Source organism: Pelodiscus sinensis, chromosome 7 (assembly GCF_052426305.1).
Source record: "Pelodiscus sinensis isolate ZL-2025 chromosome 7, ASM5242630v1, whole genome shotgun sequence".
Taxonomy (NCBI): domain Eukaryota; kingdom Metazoa; phylum Chordata; order Testudines; family Trionychidae; genus Pelodiscus; species Pelodiscus sinensis.
In genome coordinates this window covers 14340123-14359727 of record NC_143058.1, presented here as the reverse complement: position 1 = coordinate 14359727, position 19605 = coordinate 14340123, and the positions used below count along the sequence as shown (strand labels likewise).

The window sequence follows — 19605 nt, the reverse complement described above, 5'->3', positions numbered from 1 at the left end:
CCACAAAATTGGCACTTGAGAGTTATGGAACATGGCCTGCGCCCACCTTCTGAAAGTACACAGCTAGTGAATTGGAATACTGGATTAAATGCAGGTGGCGTGGAATTTTAGTCTCTGTCTCCCCAGTAGCATGGTATGTGTTACTACAGCATCTACGCACCTGCCAATCTTTAATATGATTAGCCTCACAGCACCTCTGTGAGGTAAGGACAGGCTGTAATCTCTGTTTGACAGAAGGGGAGCTGCTGCACAGTGACACCAAGGCCTGTACCCTCCAATGTTTATAGACACCAAACTTCCAGTGATTTCAATGGCAACTAGGCACCTAAAAACCTTTGCGGCTTTGGCCCTACATGCCTTGCCCAAGGCCTGTGAAGTTGCAGGGCAGTGACACTGGTTCTCTCAAGTCTCAGGCCAGTCACGCTTGTGAAGCAACGGGGACAGATGGTATATGCTTAGCGCTGCGTGGGGGAGGGTAATTCTGTTCATGGAGGGTGTGTCTAGGCAGCGGTGCTATTTTGGGATACTTCCAGTATCCCGAAATAGCATTTTCCGCATCTTGACAGCACTCCTGATATTTTTGAAATAGCTTTCAAAATAACAGGCGTGCTATTCTGACATCCCTTTAAACCTCGTTCCACGAGGATTAAGGGATGTTTCGGAATAGCTTTCGATTTCAAAATTTGGCACTGTGTAGAGAGCACCAAATTTCAAAATAAGCTATTTCAAAATTAGCTCGAAATAAGCCATGCAATTTGCATAGCTCAAATGGTGTAGCTTATTTCACGGTAAGGGTGTAGTGTAGACACACTCAGAGGGTTTCAGTATCTGGTTTCACTGAGATTCGAAGTGATAACTAACCATTTTTATGGTCTCCCTGCAAGGGAATGGGGCACTGGCCCTGGGGCAGTCTGCCTGGCTGGTTGTTTCACCACCACGGACCCTGGAAGCCTGGAGCACCCAGCTCAGGGGGTCATGCACATACTAGGCCGCCATGGCCCTTAGGAACCCAAATTGCTAGGATTCCTGGCTCTCCACAAGCCCACCAACAAGCTGCCAATGAACCAGTCAGGCAAGCTGATAGTGAACTCTGCTGGGCAGGCAGAACTGAATTCCATTGGCTCTTTTGTGGGCAGTGGTTAATGTAGGCAAGGGAAGGTATTGCCTTCCCAAAACTACTCACATTGTCCAGCTGCCCGGGAGGGACTGGGACCATGGCATGACTGCCCAGCAGCTGGGGAGGGCTGGGCCTGCGGTGCGGAGTTTGGCGGGGCTTGGTTGGGGGGGGGGGAGGGAGGTTGTTGAAGGGGCATGGTTTCAGGGGAAGGAGTTTGGCTTTGGGTGGAAGGGTCAGGGCTTTGGATGCCTCCTCCAGGTGGGCTTTCACCCACCGCCCCTAGGGGCTTCTCTGATACTGAATTGTTTTGCATGGATCAGTGAATGCAGATGAAAGAATGTTTGGTCAGTATATTGCTGGCCACATCTCTGTAGGGGTGTTCCCAATACACAAAAATTAAAAAAAAACGTGCATATTGGATTAAATGGGTTGCAGGGCCTGTGGGGAAATCACTCAAAGACGGGGGAAAAGTGAGAGGCTTTAAGAGCTCAATCCTTGTAGTTTATTTTAAAAAAAAAACACGGAGGAGGTGACTTGATTGCTGTGTAAGTGCCTAAACAGTGGATACTAAAAGACTCTTCAATCTAGTAGAGAAAGTCATAACAGGAGCCATTGGCTGAAAGGAAAAGCCAGACAAATTCAAATAGGAAATAGGCCACTCATTGTTAACAGCAAGGGTTGCCACCTCTTGGAACGAACTATCAGGGCAAATGGTGGATGCTTCATCTCTTCAAGTCTTCAAATCAAGCCTGGATGCCTTTCTGGAAGGTTCACTTAAATCCAACACAAATTATTGGGCTGAACAAAGCAACCTGGCAAACTTAACTGGCCTGTGGGGGCGGGGTCAGAGGAGAGGAGCTAATGGTCTCTTCTGGACTTGAGAAATCAAGGCATTTTTGTGTTCCCTGAGAAAGCACAGTGCATATTCCTCCTCCCTACAGGCTGCAGCAATTCCCAGAGCAAGTTGGCTGCTGTCAGGCTTCTGTCAGGTGGTAGTCAAGAATGTGGCATTTAACCAAATAAAAAAGAAAAAGAAAGCACCACAGTTTCATGCCACATATCCCACAGTTACCATATGCAAAGTCCTCAGTGACCAGGAGCACTGCAAAATCTCATCAGGTAGTTGGGAATCCTCTAGTAATGCCTATCTTCTAGTCCTATGTTACAGTTGTTTCTTAATTGAGCTTGTGTTTTAAAACATTGTTAAATAGCTTGTTATCCAGTAATGAGGTGTAATGCTCTTGAATAATGGAAGGAGTAAGCGTTTGCCATTCGTTTGCTTTCAGGATCCACTTTTGTAACGATGATTCGATGAGACCTGTGGTAATTTTAATTTGAAAAATAGGGAGTTTTGTGATTCTCCACCGACGTGGCCTTTAGCAAATCACTTTCTTATTATGTTTCTCTATCACTGTCACCGCTGTTGCAAGGTCTGATCAGCATTCTCCTTCGCATAAAGATCTGTTTGTGCCCGCTGGCCCTTCTCTTATTGTCATTTCTTATTTAAGTAATTATTTAAAATGCCTGATGCGGCTCCCATCAGGCCAGACTTTCACAAAGTAATGTACTAATGCATTATAGTTGCAAAGATGATGCAAACTTTCTTGGAGTGGTCTGGGTGAAGTCAGTAAGTAATCAGCATGCTTCAGCAGTTTCATATTTATCCTCTTGTAGGTAAGCAGGAGTTTGCCTAACCTGGTTCACATTGCAAAACAACCTGGTTTGCACTAAAGAATTTTACCCTGGTGGTGTTTCTGGCAGATCACTGGTAGGGACCTGATTGTAAATAAGACCCCTTTGGACTGTCACATTTTTGTCATCATGTTGATTAACCCTCGGTTAATCTGCATTGTAGCGGGAAGGGAGAAAAGGAACAGAGATAGCCCCAATGTATCACAAAGGGAGGGAGCAACTCGTAAGACTACACAGAGTCTTCCTAAATGAAGCAGGGTTGTAGATCTGAGAGGACAGAGTCAGACAGCAGAAGCTCTTCTTGGCATGGGACTTGACAGATGATCAGTATGAGTGTAAATGCTGATTTGAAAACCATTCTTTCCTCTGCATCTTCCCTGCCAGAGCAAAGGTGGAGAGCAAGCAAGGGAGAGAGGCTAGACATCCACAAGGAGCTGTCAAGGAGCCAGGCCAAAGCTTTTGTTTGGATAGACGAAGACAGGTGTGGAGCAGAGAGGTAGGTCTGTGAAAAATCAGCAGGGTTTATGACCTGTGTTGTTTCTGATAGAAACTTTCTTTTCCCTGCAACCAAAGTGACAGAGAAGACTAATCCAACTAGAAGAGGAGGGTGGGAATGCAGCACATATTACAGTTCCACCCTCAACTCTGCAGGGTCACTGGGGCCATGTGCTTTCCCCCTTAATGGATGAGGAGCCCAGCGCAGAGTCCTGGGGAAGGACCAGGAGGGCTGAGAATGCCAGAGAGTTCCACCTTCTGCTCAAGGCGGGGTGAGATCTTTGTCTGGATGGCAATCTCCATCTCTGGCTCTGAAGGGTCTGATCAGGTTCTGAACTCAGTGGGTGAAAATCCATGGAGATCTCACAGAAGACAATAGAACTGCTCCATGGTGGAAGAGGTATAAATCAGGGGACACTTAGATGTGTGTATGTACATGGATGGGAGCAAAAATACATTACCAGGGCAACCATCAAAGAAGAAAAGAAAAGTACTAGGTAAAATCAAGTGAGAGTCATTGTCCTGCTCATTGGTCTTTCAGAAATAACATTCACACTAGAGAATTGCACCTCAAACCCTGGATAGTTGGAGTAAATAGCCTGGGAGCGTCAAACCTAGGGGCTGATTGACTGCACCATTGTACCACTTTCACACCAATGTAACTGTGGAAATTAAGGTCTCATAGAATGGAAGGAGAAGTTGAACCCCAAAGCTCTTTTTTGGGTGGGTGGCACAAAAATCAGTTAAATGGGTTTCACACCTTGTCTGTCAACCATACAGGCCATTGAGTGCTGCAGTAACAAGCAACTGCTGCTCCTTTTCAGTGAAATGTGTTTGCCTGCCTGCATGTTTATAAGTTTTTTCAGTGTGACTTAGCCGCCATGGCTTTCCTAAAACCTCCTTGGCAACCAAAAGCACAAGCATGTTCATCATATGGCTTCCCACAGCAAACGCTGATAATGTAAGGCTGAAGCAAGCTAATCACTAACCACGACTGTACAATGGTTGTACATGATTGTACAATGTAACCATGGTTGTACAATGTTCTGCTATTTTCCACATTAGAACTATGGAGGGGCATCCTTTCCAACGGTGTGATGCCCGGCTAAGGCACAGATTGGCAGGGACAGGGCCTGAGCTGCAACATTCAGGATTAGATTTTAGCAGGGAGTGACTCTAGGCTTCTGTTTAGGCCCATTAAAAAGATACATGCCCGCAGTAAAATTGGGATTCTGAACGTCCTCCCCCCGAAGTCTGGGAGAGCTAATATATGGAGTCGTGGCTCGTGTCCAGCTGAGCTTTATTCAAGTACATTTAAAAGTTTACTATATACCTAGCAATTTTCAGCCAATCAGATCCCCAGTTAGAATAAGAATTATTGCACCTACCAATGAAATTCATTCCTGTGGTCTGCAAGGGCAACATCTAAGCAGCCACCTAGCACATGGCATCTTCTCCATGAAAGGAAGGGACAAAGTAGGGCAAACCCCTCTGCTTAGGCAAAGTCCCAACAGCTCCTTCAAGCCCATGCAGAGCAGAAAGGACCTTGGCTTCTAGGGACTTCGCCCATACATGCAGAGTAAACTGAGTGGTGTTCGATTTTTCTACTTTTGAAAAGAGGCAGCATGTTGTGATATCTGTCCTTGCTCTACCAATGGCTTTCATATGCAAACTTGGGCGACTTATGTCACTGAATGAAAATCAACCCAGGAGTAAATAGCATCCGTTTAATTTTTTGAGCCAAAATGTGAAATTCAGTGGTGCTGAGAACTGCGGTGAAAGTGACATGCAGATGTAAGGGCACCAAGCAAGGGAGATAAGAGCCAGTGGCAAAGATTGGAACCAGTCTGCTAGTCAGTGGTTTTCGCAAATGAACACAATTTTCTTGCTGAGGAGGGGGAATGCTTGCAGCAAGAAAGTCTGTGCCTGCATTTATAGTGGTGCATAGAGTTCAGCCCCACTAGCCCTGGTATAAATAGTATCATAGCTGGTGAGACATCGTTTCCTTAGATATACACCCTACCAACTCTTCATGTGCCCAGGCACTCTGTGTGCCCAAGCAGTGCCTGGCTACCTTGCTATTTTCTGACTGCAGACTGCTATTTTTAGCAGTGTAGTATTTGGCTTCCAGAGCCGTTCCATGCCACAATGAAAGGTTCTGGCAGTGGGGAAAGGCCCTGGCAACTTCCCTTGCTGGAGCCTTTCTCATCCATGGGGAGGAGCTGCCTCCCCCCTACCAGAGCCTGTCACTACCTCAGGGTACGTCTACACTACAGCGCTAGTTCGAACTAACTTAGTTCGAATTAGTTAATTCGAACTAAGCTAATTCGAACTAGCGCATCTAGAACTAAAAACTAGTTCAAATTAGCGTTTTGCTAATTCGAACTAGCGCGTCCACACTGATTGGACACAGGGGGGCATTTAAGGGCAGCTGAAACCGGTTCTGACAGGGCATCAGGTCAGTAGTTGCTTTGTGTGGCTGCTGTCTGAGGCTATCTGAGGCTCGAGCTTAAAGGGACCCCCCCTGGACAGCCGGTTCTCAGCTTTTCCTGCTTCCTTGCCAACCTCGCCGAGGGACAGCAAAGCGTTGGTCTCTGTGCCCGTCTGTGTCGGTGCTTCCCTTCGGGGGGGCCGCCGCAGGTGGCAACATGGAGCCACAGCTCGCCCTGCACCTTCTGGTGCACTTTCTGGACTTGCTGCTGCAAGCCTGCCACCAATGGCTCGAGGCTGCCTGGCACCACCTGGTGCACGTCAGCCCCCTGCCTCTCCGCCTGGCCGCCCGGGGGCCATGGAGGAGCCGCGGCGGCACCCCGGCACCAGCGTGCCCCGCCGCATCTAGCATCTGGACACCAGCAGCGACTGGTGGGACCGCATCGTCTTGGAGCGCTGGGAGGACCGACAGTGGACCCAGAACTTCAGGATGAGGAGGGACACCTTCCTGGAGCTCTGTGAGTGGCTCGCCCCTGCCCTGCGCAGAAGGGACACTCGCATGAGACCCGCCATCCCCCTCCAGAAGCGGGTGGCCATCGCCCTCTGGAAGCTCTCCACGCTGGACAGCTACCGATCCGTTGGGAACCAGTTCGGCGTGGGGAGATCCACCGTCGGAGCGGTGCTCATGCAGGTACGGCACTCGTCGGCCACCGAGCCGGGGGGGAGGGGGGCTGCGAGGAGGGGATGGGCCACCCCAGGGACAAAGGGGGGGCGGGAGGAGGCGAAAGCGCCCCGCACCGGAGGGGTCGGTCTGTCCCGGCAGTACTACATGCCGCCAGGGGGGTTGCTACCGGGAGTGGGGCGCGGGGCACTGCCAGGGCACGAACGCTCCCAGGCTCCCAGGCGCCCCACTGATTGGCGCTTTGCTGTGTCTCTCTCCACAGGTGGTCAAGGCCGTCAACCGGGTGCTGCTCCGCAGGGTGGTCCGCCTCGCCGACCCGGACGCCGTCATCCGGGGATTCGGCGCCCTCGGCTTCCCCAACTGCGGGGGGGCCATCGACGGGACACACATCCCCATCCGTGCACCGGAACACCAGGCGTCCCGGTACGTCAACCGCAAGGGGTACTTCTCCGTGATCCTGCAGGCCGTGTGTGACCACCGGGGCCAGTTCACGGACATTAATGTGGGCTGGTTCGGCAAAGCACACGACGCCCGGGTGTACCGCAACTCCTCCGTGTGCCAGCGGCTGCAGGCCGGGACCTTCTTCCCCGACTGCCACATCAGGGTCGGGGATGTGGACATGCCCGTGTGCCTGGTGGGGGATGCCGCCTACCCACTGCAGCCCTGGCTCATGAAGCCCTACACGGGGCACCTCAATCCCTCCCGCCAGGCCTTCAATGCCAGGCTGACCAGGGCCCGCATCGTGGTGGAGGGGGCCTTCGGGCGACTGAAAGCCCGCTTTCGATGCCTCCTCACCCGTCTGGACCTGGCCGAGCACAACATCCCTCCCGTGGTGGCAGCATGTTGTGTGCTCCACAATTTGTGTGAGTGAAATGGGGAGGCTTTCCTGCCAGCCTGGATGGCTGAGGCTGACCGCATGGCTGGACACTACGGTCAGCCCCGCACCGCCGCCATCCGGGAAGCCCAGCGGGGGGCCGTCCGGATCTGGGAAGCCCTGCGGGAGAGCTTCCTGGTGGAGGAGGAGGACTGACCTCTCCCTGCATGCCCCACTGGGGCCTTCTTCCACCCTACCTCTTCCCCTTTCCCCTCCCTACCTACTGTAAAATAAAGACACCTGTTTTTCAAACAAAAACGTATGTTTATTTCACATAACTGGGGTGGGGGAAGGGAGGAATGAGGGTGAGAGAGGGGAGGGGGAAACCTGGGATGAGGGAGCTGAAAGGGGAGGGAAGGGAGGAAGGGAAAGGAAAGCTCAGTGGTGGGAGTCCGGCTGCCTCTCCCGTCTCGCCACACTGCGGGTCCGGGGGCGTCGGTGGGAAATGGTTGTGGAGGGGGGGGGCAGGAGGGACAGGGGGTGTGGAGGAAGCAGGAGTGGAAGCAGGAGGGGGAGCAGGAGGAGCAGGAGGAGCAGGGGGAGCAGCAGGAGGAGGAAACGGGAAGCGGTCGAGCAGGCTCTGGAGGTGGCCTCACAGGGCATGGCCCTGCTCCTCCAGGGCCTCCAGACTCCTCCGGCGCAGCCTCAGGTCCTCCTGGACCCAGTGGTCCTGGGTGCGGAGCTGGTTATCCATGAACCAGAGGTGCCGCCTTTGGTACTCCTCCTCATTCCTGGCTCTCCTGCTTGCCTGGGCACGGGCAGCTGCTGCAGGCGGGGTGGTGCGCCCTGCAGGCCCAGGTGCTGCAGCTATGGTGCAACAAGACCAGCGGTCAATTACCCCAGGGGCCCAGGTGTGTGAAACCCAGCTCCCCTCTGCAAGGCCAGGGCCCCTGCAGGATCCCCAGCTACTGCTCCGTGGTGGGCAAGGCCCAGGCGCACGGTCCCGGGGCTCCCTCTCGCCCCAGCCCCCCGTACACATAAGGGGAACACGATGGTACTCACATGTGGACACCTCCCCGGCCTCGGACGACACAGGCGAGCGGCTCTGTGGGGTGCCTCGGGGGTCCCGGTCCTGGGCAGGCTGGCGGCAGGCTCCTGGCTCTCGGAGCCCTCCTCCTCCTCCTCCGTCTCCTGGAGCAGGCCCTCTGCCCCGGGGTCTATCACGTCCCGGGGGGCAGCGACGGCATGAGCCCCCAGGAGGCGGTCCAGGGCGTGGAAGTGGGGACAGGTCTCCGGGTTGGCCCCTGGCTGGCAGGCCCAGGAGTAGGACTGCCGCAGATCTTTAATCTTGCAGCGCACCTGCTCCCGGCTGCGCTGGTGGCCCCTGGCGGCCAGGCTGGCAGCCATGCGTCCGTAGACGGCCACGTTCCTGTGGCTAGTGCGGAGATCGTGGACATTGGAGGCTTCCCCCCAAACCTCGATGAGGTCCACGATCTCCGCACTTGACCAAGCGGGCGCCTGCCTTTTGCGCCCCCGGGCAGGCTCCTGGGAGCTGCCAGGCTGGTCCTGGGGAGCAGTGGAGGGCTGGGTGTCCTCGGGTGGCTGGCTCATAGTGTGGCAGGTGCAGGGTCTGCTGGCACGGGTGCTGGCAGCCTTGCAACTGGCACAAACTGTGTAGCCAGCCCGTGGCCCTTTAAGGGCTCCGGGGCCGGGAGGGGGGCAATAGAGTTTCCCTGGTGTTGGCCAGAGTGGCCACCAGGGAAACCTGGGAAGCCTTAGCCTCCCACTAGTTCGAATTAAGGGTCTACACAGCCCTTAATTCGAACTAGCTAGTTCGAACTAGGCTTAATCCTCGTAAAATGAGGTTTACCTAGTTCGAACTAAGCGCTCCGTTAGTTCGAATTAAGTTCGAACTAACGGAGCGCTAGTGTAGCGCCTATCAAAGTTAGTTCGAACTAACGTCCGTTAGTTCGAACTAACTTTGTAGTGTAGACATACCCTCATGTAGCTCCACATCACAGTGTAGATGCAGTCTAGTATGTCTACACTGAAAATAAAAGGTATGTTCCTACCTCAAGGCAAAATAGCCGTGAAAGAATAGCAACTTAGCTTTTAAATCTGCTTAGCAGCTTGAGTTCCGCCCTGGTCTCCTGTGTAGGCATATCTTCAAATGTCTAACTTTAAAGTAATTCAAAGATGAGTTGTTATTTCTTCACTGCAATTTTAACTGGCGTTAGCTCTCCCAAGGTAAGAACACATCTCTTTTTTTGTGGTGTAGACATACCCGTACATGTTCCTATTATCGCCTTCCCTCATCATGCGCATTTTGTACACTTACTAATGGCCATATTGGTACAACCTACACTATTTTGTTAAGACCCAACATTTAGCCTTCTGCCTCTAAGGAACTGAAGCTTGTGTTCAATCAAACATCACATTGGCTTCAGTGGGAATTTTGCCTGCAAATGGACTGACCATCGAGGCTTCAAATGTTGCAAGGTGCCAAGCAACTCTTGAGCATCCAGTAATCTTACTGAATTCACCTTGCAGGATCGAGCTGCAGGGTCTTTCCATTATGTACAAAAACAAGCACAAGGGAGAAGCAAAACATCTTAGTTATAGGATTTTTGAGGAACTAACTGATCAAATAACCACCCCAGGAATATCTTGCAAGACTAGAAAAATTGAGTTGATTGGAATGCATAGCAGATGACATAACACATTCAACAGATGAAGTGAAAAGTTCCTTGTTTTCTCAGTGCTTGTAGTCTGACAGGACTCCAGGTTAACTACGGTATAAAACGTTCACCATGGACAGTCAGAAGACTTACACTGACAATGAGATTTCGAATAATACCAACACGCTCACTGTGTCAGACAAAATTAGGTTTGCTTCATCTACTACCACCACATTTGAACTACATGGTAAAGTACTTTTATTGCTTAATTAAATTGATTGATAAGTATTTAGGCTGATCTATGAAGAAAAATAGCTGATCTATTTGTGTTACATATGCAATGTTTTTTTACTATGATGTTTTCTATGAGAAGTATCTGAACATTAATAAAGGGATGTATCTGGGACAAAGTTCCTGAAGCCAAAGGGCTAATGCTGAGGAGAGATTCTCCAGAAAACATTAACCATTTTTTCTTCCAGTGGGTTTTTAAACAACCTCACTATATTTTCATTGTGTAAAATGTCAACACCTTAAATATTTAAGATACTCAAATCTCCAAAGCTAATAGAAAATGTAAATTTATGAATTGCATCTTAGTATAAAAACACCATTGCTGACTCAAAACAATTCTAATGTAAAATTAATGAAAATGATTCTTGTAATCAATATGACTCAGCATCATAGACTTTGTAGAACTCAATGAAAGGGAACTTAGTGCATGGTCAAAATAGTAATGAATGCTTCAGCAGCACTATTTACCCCAAGGACTGAGGCTTGCCCAAGAAGTGTTACTTCTTTTGCATTTTCTACTCAAAATTTGTTTTAAATGTTATTAACAGGTTTGTTCTATTTTTCAGTGTTTCGTTTTTACTTATTCTGATGTGTATGGGTGTGTATATAAATACAGGCAGTCCCCGGGTTACGTACAAGATAGGGACTGTAGGTTTGTTCTTAAGTTGAATCTGTATGTAAGTCGGAACTGGCGTCCAGATTCAGACACTGCTGAAACTGACCGCCAGTTCTGACTTACATACAGAATCAACTTAAGAACCCCAGGCGTCCCCAAGTCAGCTGCTGCTGAAACTGATCAGCAGCTGATTCCAGGAAGCCCGGGGCAGAGCAACTCTGCCTGGGGCTTCCTGTAGTCAGCGCTGGTCAGTTTCAGCAGAAGCTGACTTGGGGACGCCTGGGGCAGAGCAGCTGGGGTGCTACTGGACCAACCCAGCAGCACCCCATCTGCTCTGCCCCAGACGTCCTGATTCAGCCGCTGCTGAAACTGACCAGCAGCGGCTGAATCAGGACCTGGGGCAGAGCAGCTGGGGTGCTGCCGGGTTGGTCCAGTAGTGTCCACGGGCGCTGCAGGACCAATCGGCAGCGCCCCAGCTGCTCTGCCCCAGAGTCCAAAACAAAAGCCTGGTCTGCTGGGGGGGGGGGGGAGCACACTAGCTGCGCCCCTCCCCCCCCCCAGCAGACCAGGGACACGGGGAGCAGAGCCGCAGCGGCAGCGGGGTGCCGCGCCTCTGAGGCTTTGCTCTGGCAAAGCCTCTGAGGCGCGGGACCCCCCGCGGCTGCGGCTTCAGTCAGGGTGCCTGTGGTCTGCTGGGGACCGTCCCCAGCAGACCACAGGCACCGGGTCTCATGCGGCAGCAGCGGGGGTTCCCGCGCTTCTGAGGCTTTGCTCTGGCAAAGCCTCAGAAGCGCAGGAACCCGCCCGCTGCTGCGGCTTGGGTCCCGGTGCCTGTGGTCTGCTGGGGACGGTCCCCAGCAGACCACAGGCACCGGCACCCAAGTGGCAGCAGCAGCGGTTCCCGCGCTTCCGAGGCTTTGCTCTGGCAAAGCCTCAGAAGCGCGGGAACCCGCCCGGTGCCCCTGGTCTGCTGGAGACGGTCTCCAGCAGACCAGGGGCACCGGAGCAGCTTATGAATGGGGCTTTCTCGCCCCGACTTCCGGGGCGAGAAAGCTCCGTTCGTAAGTGCGGATCCGACATAAGTCGGATCCACGTAAGTCGGGGACTGCCTGTATATCCATAAATCACTCTTTTTGAAAAGGACTTATCCCATGCCCTGGGAGTAGTATACTTATTAAACAAACCTCTTTGAATGAAATGCTGGGACAATTGGAAATGGAAATGCAAGCCCAGAGTGGGTTTTTTTGTAATACAAAAATATACACGGTCATATTTATTATTGGATCCTGTGTGCAACAGCACGTAGAACTCTTAAGCAGGAATTCCCATACAGTGAGTGGTAGGATTGCATAGGCCAGGGGTTGCCAAAGTTTTTGATACTGGGAACCAGAAAATCCATTCACGAGCTTTTGGAGGACCGGTAATATTTATTTGCACATTTGAATCTTCATTAAGCAAATGATGAATATGCAAATACATTGTTTCTGGTCCTCCCAAAGCCCCCAGTGCCAACTTTAGCCCACAGAAAAATCAGTCGGGGCTACACAAGTGAGATACAAAAACACAGCCCCTCCAAACCAATGTGTGCTGGGGCTGGGGACAGGGTGCTGGAGCAAGGGACAGGGTGCTTGTGGGTGCTGGGGCAGGGTACTTGTGGAGGTCTGGGGGGGAGGAGACAGGAACTGATACCCGGGGATCCTGTAGCTCCCAAGGCCCAGGAAGTGCACGGGCTGCTCCTCCATCCTCCAAACAGCGGCGCGGTACCTGATGTGCTGGTCCATTGTACGCCTGATGCCTTTCTGCGCAGGGGGAGGGGGAGTCCCGGGCTGCGCCAGTCCCAACTGCTCAGGCAGCACGTACCTTGCTCCTCTGCTTCCCACAGCAGCAGCACGCATTGCCCGAGCAGCTGGAGCTGGCACGCTGGGGACTTTATTCCCCTGCTGCCTTCCCGTGTGGGGGGAGGAGAGAAGGGGAGTCCCGGACTGCGTCTGCCCCAATCGCTCAGGCAGCACGTGCCTTGCTCCTCCGCTTCCCATGGCAGCACGCGCCGCCCGAGCAGCTCAAGCCAGTGCAGTCCCGGATCCCTACCCACTCCTCTGCACACAGGAAGGCAGCATGGAAACAAAGTCCCCAGTGCGCGATGGATCGGGGTTTTAGGTACCGCACCGGCTGTTGGGGGAGGGGAGAGAGCATCCACGCACTTCCGAGACCTGGCGCACAGCTGCAGAACTGCCTCCCAACCCCGCAGGAAGCCCGCACTACCGCCGTTGACACTGGGAGTTCAGCGCGGCGTTCATCTTGGGGGTTGCGGGCAGTGAAGCAGGCTCTCACAAGAACTTTTCTGAGGCCCGGTATTTTGTTTCCTAAGGACTGGTACTGGGCCGCGGACCACAGTTTGGGAAACGCTGGCATAGGCTGTCCATCCAGGCAAACTTTAGCTGTTAGGAGCAATCCATCCATCAATCTGTGCTCCTGGATCTTTTCGTGTTAGTGGGAGTTGTGTGTCTAAGGGGACAGGACAGCTGTTTTGAAGAACAGTTCTTTGAAAGTTAGATTTTTTAAAATATTGTAGCTGCTAAATGAAAGCTTTCAAAACCCAGCCCTGTCACAGGCATCCCTCCCCTTTTAGTACCCAGAGTGTTCCTACGAGAGCTCTGTATACAGTGCCTTCGGCCACAGGGAGCTTCCTGAGCTTATGAGCTTATGCTGCTGCAGCCTTTCCCCGCCACAATGAAAGGCTTTAGCAGTGGGGAAAGGCACCGGCAGGGAGGCAATGGGGAAAGACTCCAGGATCTCCCCACCCCCAGCCCCTTTCCTTTCTACTTCCCCCATGGCAGAGCTTTTCATTGCTGCATGTAGCTGCACACCTCAGTGTGCGTGCAGCCTGTGTTGCCCAGTAACGTGTAGCTACATGTCCCCTGCGAGTGTAGGGAAGGCACGTGTTCCAGAAATGGCGTGGAACTGGCCAAAGAAGTGCACGAGCTGTAAATAAACAGGGGATGGCCCAGGGAACTCGAATGCAAATGAAGCTTGTCTTGTGTCTATTGGACTTTTAGAACCACAAAGCAAGAAGAAACTTCCTGCCTGCTGTGTTTGGACTGCCCTGGCCATCTACTTAATGATTCTAACTATCGGCCTGGGGTTGCTGGCACTAAAAGGTAATTTGCCTGAATGGCCATTTACTGTAGCCTGGAAATCCAAAGACACGTGGAATGGATGGCAACAGAGTTGGAGCCTGATGCTTTTGCTTGTGCTGCAGGCTGGGATGCTTCAATAGTCTGAGCATATTGTACATATCAGGGGCTCTTGGCATCCCTCCAGGTGCTGCCCCTCTCCCCCAAAGGTCCCCCATCATGCCAGGAGATGAACTGACAACCCTATCCCCTAGGGCCTAGGCCATGCTGGAACCCACCCCACCACCTTACCATCAGGCCTCCCCTTACACTTCCTGCCTGAGGCCACCCAGCTTTTGGCTGTCCTGTCCCAACCTGACCCTGAGGGAGTAAGACTAGAACCCATGACCCTGTCTTGCCCTTCTGTCCACCTTCCTCTTCATTCTTCCCTTCCCCACCAAGGCACAGGCTCTGTGTGTCCCCCGTTCCTCCTCTGCCATATGCCGTGGGACTTAGTCTATCCCGTGTGTGCCCCTCCCCACCATCCTCAGTTCCCCCTCCTCCCCAGCATTGTCATAGCTTTCCATTCTGCCTGGGAAAGTCCCCCTTCACTCAACCAGTTAAGATACTGTGGTGATCAGTGCATTAGAAATAGCCAGCAGATTATTTAAGCATTATCCAGCTAATATCCAAGAGCAATCAATATCACCTCTGTAGTGAGTTGTTATGGCCACCTGTCCCCCAGGGCTAGTTCTGGACGTGTACAAAGTGCGAGTGTTTGCAGGCTGGGGAGGGTGTTGGGCATGCTCCCATCTCATGGCAGGAAGCTGATTTCCATGTGTAGGCAGGGGGAAGTGGGTGGCATGATGAGCAGAGGGTAAGCACACTTTCCTGCAGTGCTTCAGAGTTTTGGAGGATAAGTAAAAGACCCTGAGCATTGTAAGCACTCCCTCTATTGGAAACTGCTTTTTTTTTTCCCAGTGGATATTATATATGTTGCTGTCACATCTGGCCCTATATCCAGGCATATGTGGCACCTAGCGACAATAACGAACACTAAAAATACCTAAGCAAGTGAGAGACAATGGCTATGTCAACACTACAAGCAAGTGATGTATTGCCCTGCTCAATGCACTCCCCTTGAGCTAGCCGAGTATAAAAAGCAGCGTTGCCAGGTTAGCATGGGTAGCAGCACCCGAGGCATGGCTGTTGGACTCTCGCAGAGTGTATATGTACTGGTTTCATGTAACATTCTACCTGTCCTGCAGGAAAGAAGTGCCTGTTTTACAGGAACTTGGAGACAGTCAATAGAAACTGTCCCACAGAGCAGGAATTTTCCAGGACTGATAGACAGACATTGAGAATATTCATTCTATAATGCCTTCCATTTTCTCAGTGTTTAACATGCAGGAGGAAATACGCAACATCCATAGAGAAGAAGACTTATATTTAACAGAGAAACTGGTCAGCCCCTTCTACAATGAAACTCTTCCAGGGAGCAACTTTTACAGAAAGAACACTAGAGATGAAGAAACGCTGATCAAAAGCTTAGAAGAGGAAATCAACATCATTAGGGTCAGCAACAACGATTTATTGATGAGGATGAACAATATCACTCTGGCTACAGGTATCTCTACATTTCTTCCCCTTATTTTATTGACTGTTGTATTTTGTACACAATCTGAAAGTGCTGTGCAAAGCAGTACAATGGGCAGAGCCCACTTTAAGTAGAAAATACACAATTCTGTGGTGCTGAAGGAAAACTCCAGCCTTCTTCTCTAAGACTGGAGGGGGCTCAGAGCAGCTGCTTAAGTGGTGTAGGTCCATCAATGTAACTTTTTATTATAGATGGTCCAGTAGTTAGGGCACTAGCCTTAGGACGTGAGGAACCTTGGGGGTAGGAGGGCTATTCTCTGCTCTGCCACAGACTTCCTGTGTGATCATGGGCAAGTCACTTAATCTCTGTCTGCTTCAGTTCCCCGTGTGTAAAATGGGGATGATAATCCTGCCCTGCCTCACAGGAGAGTTGTGAAGGTAGATACACGAAAGGTTGCAATGTGCAGTGCTTTGGGAGGTACTGAGGAAAAGCATTATGTGAGAGAGAGCCATTACTATGAAAATATCATCATACTTAAGGAGCAGCCAGGAACCATTGTATAAAAATGGAGCAGTCGAGAGTGGCTGCCACAAACAAATGAATGGGATTATGATGATCTGGTCCTAAGAACTGGATATGATTGTGCATAGCCTGGCGGGATGGAGCCCAGACTGAAATTTCCCTTTGTGGTCCCCCTTCGTTGCAACTAGTCTCTACTTCCTGTGCTGGAATGGACGAGGGCTCCCTGTACCCCGCCCCCTCCCAATAACCACATAATGTGGCTCAGATTTTTTCCAGGCCTCGCTAGGACGTCTAGTCTTCCTGCAGGGTGGGAGACATTTCCAGCTCAGAGCTAAACCTGCTACCACACCATTCCATCCACTCTTGAGCACTGACCATTTAAAAATGTATGTCAAATATCCATTTCAGGGCAGCTTGGAATCAGAGGAGAACCTGGTCCTCCAGGTAGGTAAATCTAAGCAATGAAAAGCTTCCTTTCCTCTCCTCCCTCCGCCCTTCCCTTGTTCTGTACAGTCTCTGAAGCTAGATTTGGGGACACTAGCAAAGAAGTAATTTGAACCCTGCTCCTGCAAAGACATAGTTGCTTGCATAATTTTACACCTGTGAGTGGTCCCATTGAAATCCAGCTTCTCCCATGCCCCCTTGCATGGCCTGCCAGGAGTCTGGCTTTGGTGCAGAGGGCAGTCCCTCTTCTCTGGATACTCTCCATTCTGAGCAAGTGGGTAGAGTGGAGCAGGGATCTGGTAGAGTTTCATCTCTGTCTTCTCCCCTAAACAGCCCCCTCTCCGGTCACTGCTCACTAGCCAGGGTAGATGAGCATACATGATGGGGAAGTAAGTTCCACTCTACCAAGCCTTATCGGTAACGTATTTTCCCCCACCCACTTCTGGAATCTAGATAGGACCAGGGAAGGAATTGATGGCAACAGGGCAGGACAGATGCTGGCTTCAAATTTTCACCAAAGGCCTTCAACCCCTGCTTAGCCCTAGGTCCCACCTCCATTCCACCTCTTCCCCTAAGCCCCTCCCTGCCTCTTCCCACCCCTGCCCTGTCCTTGGCTTGGCCCCACTCCACCCATCCTCCAAGGCCCCACCATGCCCCATCCTTGCTGCTTCTTCATCCTCCCAGCACCTCCTGCACAGCTGTTTCATGACACGCCAGAGGTGCTGAGAGGGAGGGGGAGGAGTTGATTGACAAGGACCACAGGCAGGCAGGTGTGGATGGGGGGAGGGGAGTGTGGCTGCCAGTGGGTGTTCTCCATGTGTTGTCCAGCCCTGGAGCACTCTGAGTCGGCCCCTGTGGTTTCTCAGTACTTTGCACTCTGAGCTGAGCCTACAGGCTCAGCCTAGCCCATAAGGAGTCACATAATATGTCAGTTTTCCTGTTAGATTAAGGTGTGAGCCTACAAAGCGCAAGCGGCTCCCACATATTGCCCCCCAAATTGTGGCCCTCGTTCTGGCGGTAGAACACAGTCCTCCTGCATGTCCCATTGAAGCAAACGGAAACTTCAGGGGGACTTGGTTTGGGCCCATTGATCTGAGTGGGAGGTTGTGCATCCTCACAGAGCTCAGGATCGGGCCTTAAAACTCCTCAGCCATGAAGCTGTTACTTCCAGATGAATTCACATGGAGTGATGCCCAGCTTCCCTTTCCTAACACGGATCAGCTTGTCCTCAGTGTCCCCACGATTTGTACTTCACACTGGTGTCTAACTAACTAGTGTTGCACATTCTCCTCGCCACGTCCTCTCATTCTGTCTGAAATGAAGGTTTTATTCTGTTCCATTCAGGTGCCACAGGGGAGAAAGGGAGTCAAGGTGAAAAGGGGAGTCAAGGTCAGTTTTCAGACCCTCCTGTTTTTGTTTGTTTTGTTTTGTTTTTTACTTTTTCACCCAAAAGATGTTGGATACATGCTGAAATATACATGGGGCCAGATTCTCCTGGGGTGTTAATTAGCATCATTCAGTTGCACCCAGCGGAGCTGTCAGTTTATGCCTGTTTGGGGATCAGGCCCTAAGTATGAGAATTTTATTATTCAATTCAGTGAGCCACAGACGTTAATTTACATTGGTTCATTATACAGGTTGAAAGGGGAACTCTCTGGTCTGGCAACATCCAGGGTCTGGAAGGATCACAGATGTCCCAGGACCAGAGAGTCCCAGCATGCTGCCAGGGGTGGGAAGCTTGGGAGTCCAGACCCGGTGCTATGCAGCGGGGGCCAAAGCATGGCTCAGCTGGGCTGCAGGGGGAAAGACAGAAAGCCTGGGCGTGGGGAGCAGGCAGCAGGGGGACCAGAAATGACCTCCCCAGGTCTGGAAAAATCCCTCATCCAGGACCAGCCAGGTCTTTAGGACCAGGGAGGTCCAACACATATTGTCAAATCTGTCTTCCAGGAGAAAAAGGTGAGAAGGGAGACCCGGGTCTAGGAGGACCACCTGGACGCAAAGGAGATCAAGGGTCAAAAGGTAAGTGAATAACGTGACACACAGAGGAGGTGGGGACATATTTAACAATATAGACAAGCAGACGAGAACAAAAGTGGATGTATTTGTATTCTAGGTATTGGATTTCCTGGGCAGAAAGGAGAGAAGGGTAAGTCATGGAAGTGAATGCTCCCTTGCATGATAACAACAAATACAAATAAAAACACCCCAATTGTCGAGGTGCTGCATTTCCTACTGACTTCCCACTGGCACTTGGATGTTGGTGTCTAAACATGGATTGAAATAACTAGCATTAAGCACCTTGCCCTGCACCACTGTTGGCCACTGTTTTTTAACCTGACGTGGTTTTTAACCACCTGCTTCCCACTGTGCATTCAGAGCAATGTGAACGTAATCCATACATTGAGGAGGAATGTTCTCTATAAGGCCCACAATATTCCCTGCATTTCACCCTATTCCCTTCTAGAAAACAAGTGTGTGTGCTGAGCTTTGGCAGCTGCAGGGGTTTTGTGTGTGTGTGTGTTGCTGTTAGTTTGCCTGTTTGGGAGCTTTCAGTCTTTATACAAGAATCTATGTTAATTTTTTCCTCAATTCAATTTCAAGGTAATCCTGGAGAAAATGGCTCTCAAGGTCTTTCTGGCTCCAGTGCTCAGAAAGGGGAGAAGGGTTCACCTGGAAAGGATGGTACTCCAGGTACTGATTTACCACCCTATGCAGCCCCTGTACAAATGTTTTCCTACACCATACTCAATCTGCATATCTCCTTTGATATTTTAGGGATACCTGGAGTAGCAGGTGTTCCAGGTGCCAAGGGAGACAAGGGAGAAGCAGGTAAGAAAGGATTAGTAGGTGCACTTCCTAAAAAGTAAATGAAGAGGTAAGCAAAGAACTGAAAACTCAAAGTCCTGTGTAACCAAGACATGCTGCAGCAATCAGAGGGTACATCTACACAGCAGAGCTAATGTCAAATTAAGCTATGCAACTTCAACTATGTCAATTGAGTAGCTGAAGTTGAAATAGCTTATTTCAGGTTTTGGTGCTGCCTGCACAGCAGGAAGTCAAAGGAAGAACACTCATAAGAACAGCCATACTGGTCAGACCAAAGGTCCAGCTAGC

At 51.0% G+C, this 19605-nt stretch overlaps 1 protein-coding gene across 16 annotated transcripts in view; it reads left to right on the top strand.

The window, feature by feature from the left end:
- Positions 1-19605, top strand: part of MARCO (macrophage receptor with collagenous structure) — a 268892-nt gene that overhangs the window by 217951 nt on the left and 31336 nt on the right. For 11 of the 16 annotated variants that reach the window (XM_089779705.1, XM_089779703.1, XM_089779704.1 and 8 more), the window contains 8 exons: positions 13872-13973; positions 15325-15555; positions 16456-16491; positions 17836-17880; positions 18439-18510; positions 18605-18637; positions 19093-19182; positions 19267-19320. In XM_089779705.1, coding sequence (XP_089635831.1) covers positions 13934-13973; positions 15325-15555; positions 16456-16491; positions 17836-17880; positions 18439-18510; positions 18605-18637; positions 19093-19182; positions 19267-19320 — 601 coding nt within the window. In that variant the 5' untranslated portion in view covers positions 13872-13933. Of the gene's footprint in view, positions 1-3182; positions 3306-9880; positions 10156-13871; positions 13974-15324; positions 15556-16455; positions 16492-17835; positions 17881-18438; positions 18511-18604; positions 18638-19092; positions 19183-19266; positions 19321-19605 lie in introns of those variants that run through there. The other 5 variants (XM_075933237.2, XM_089779701.1, XM_075933233.2 and 2 more) reach the window with 5 other exon arrangements.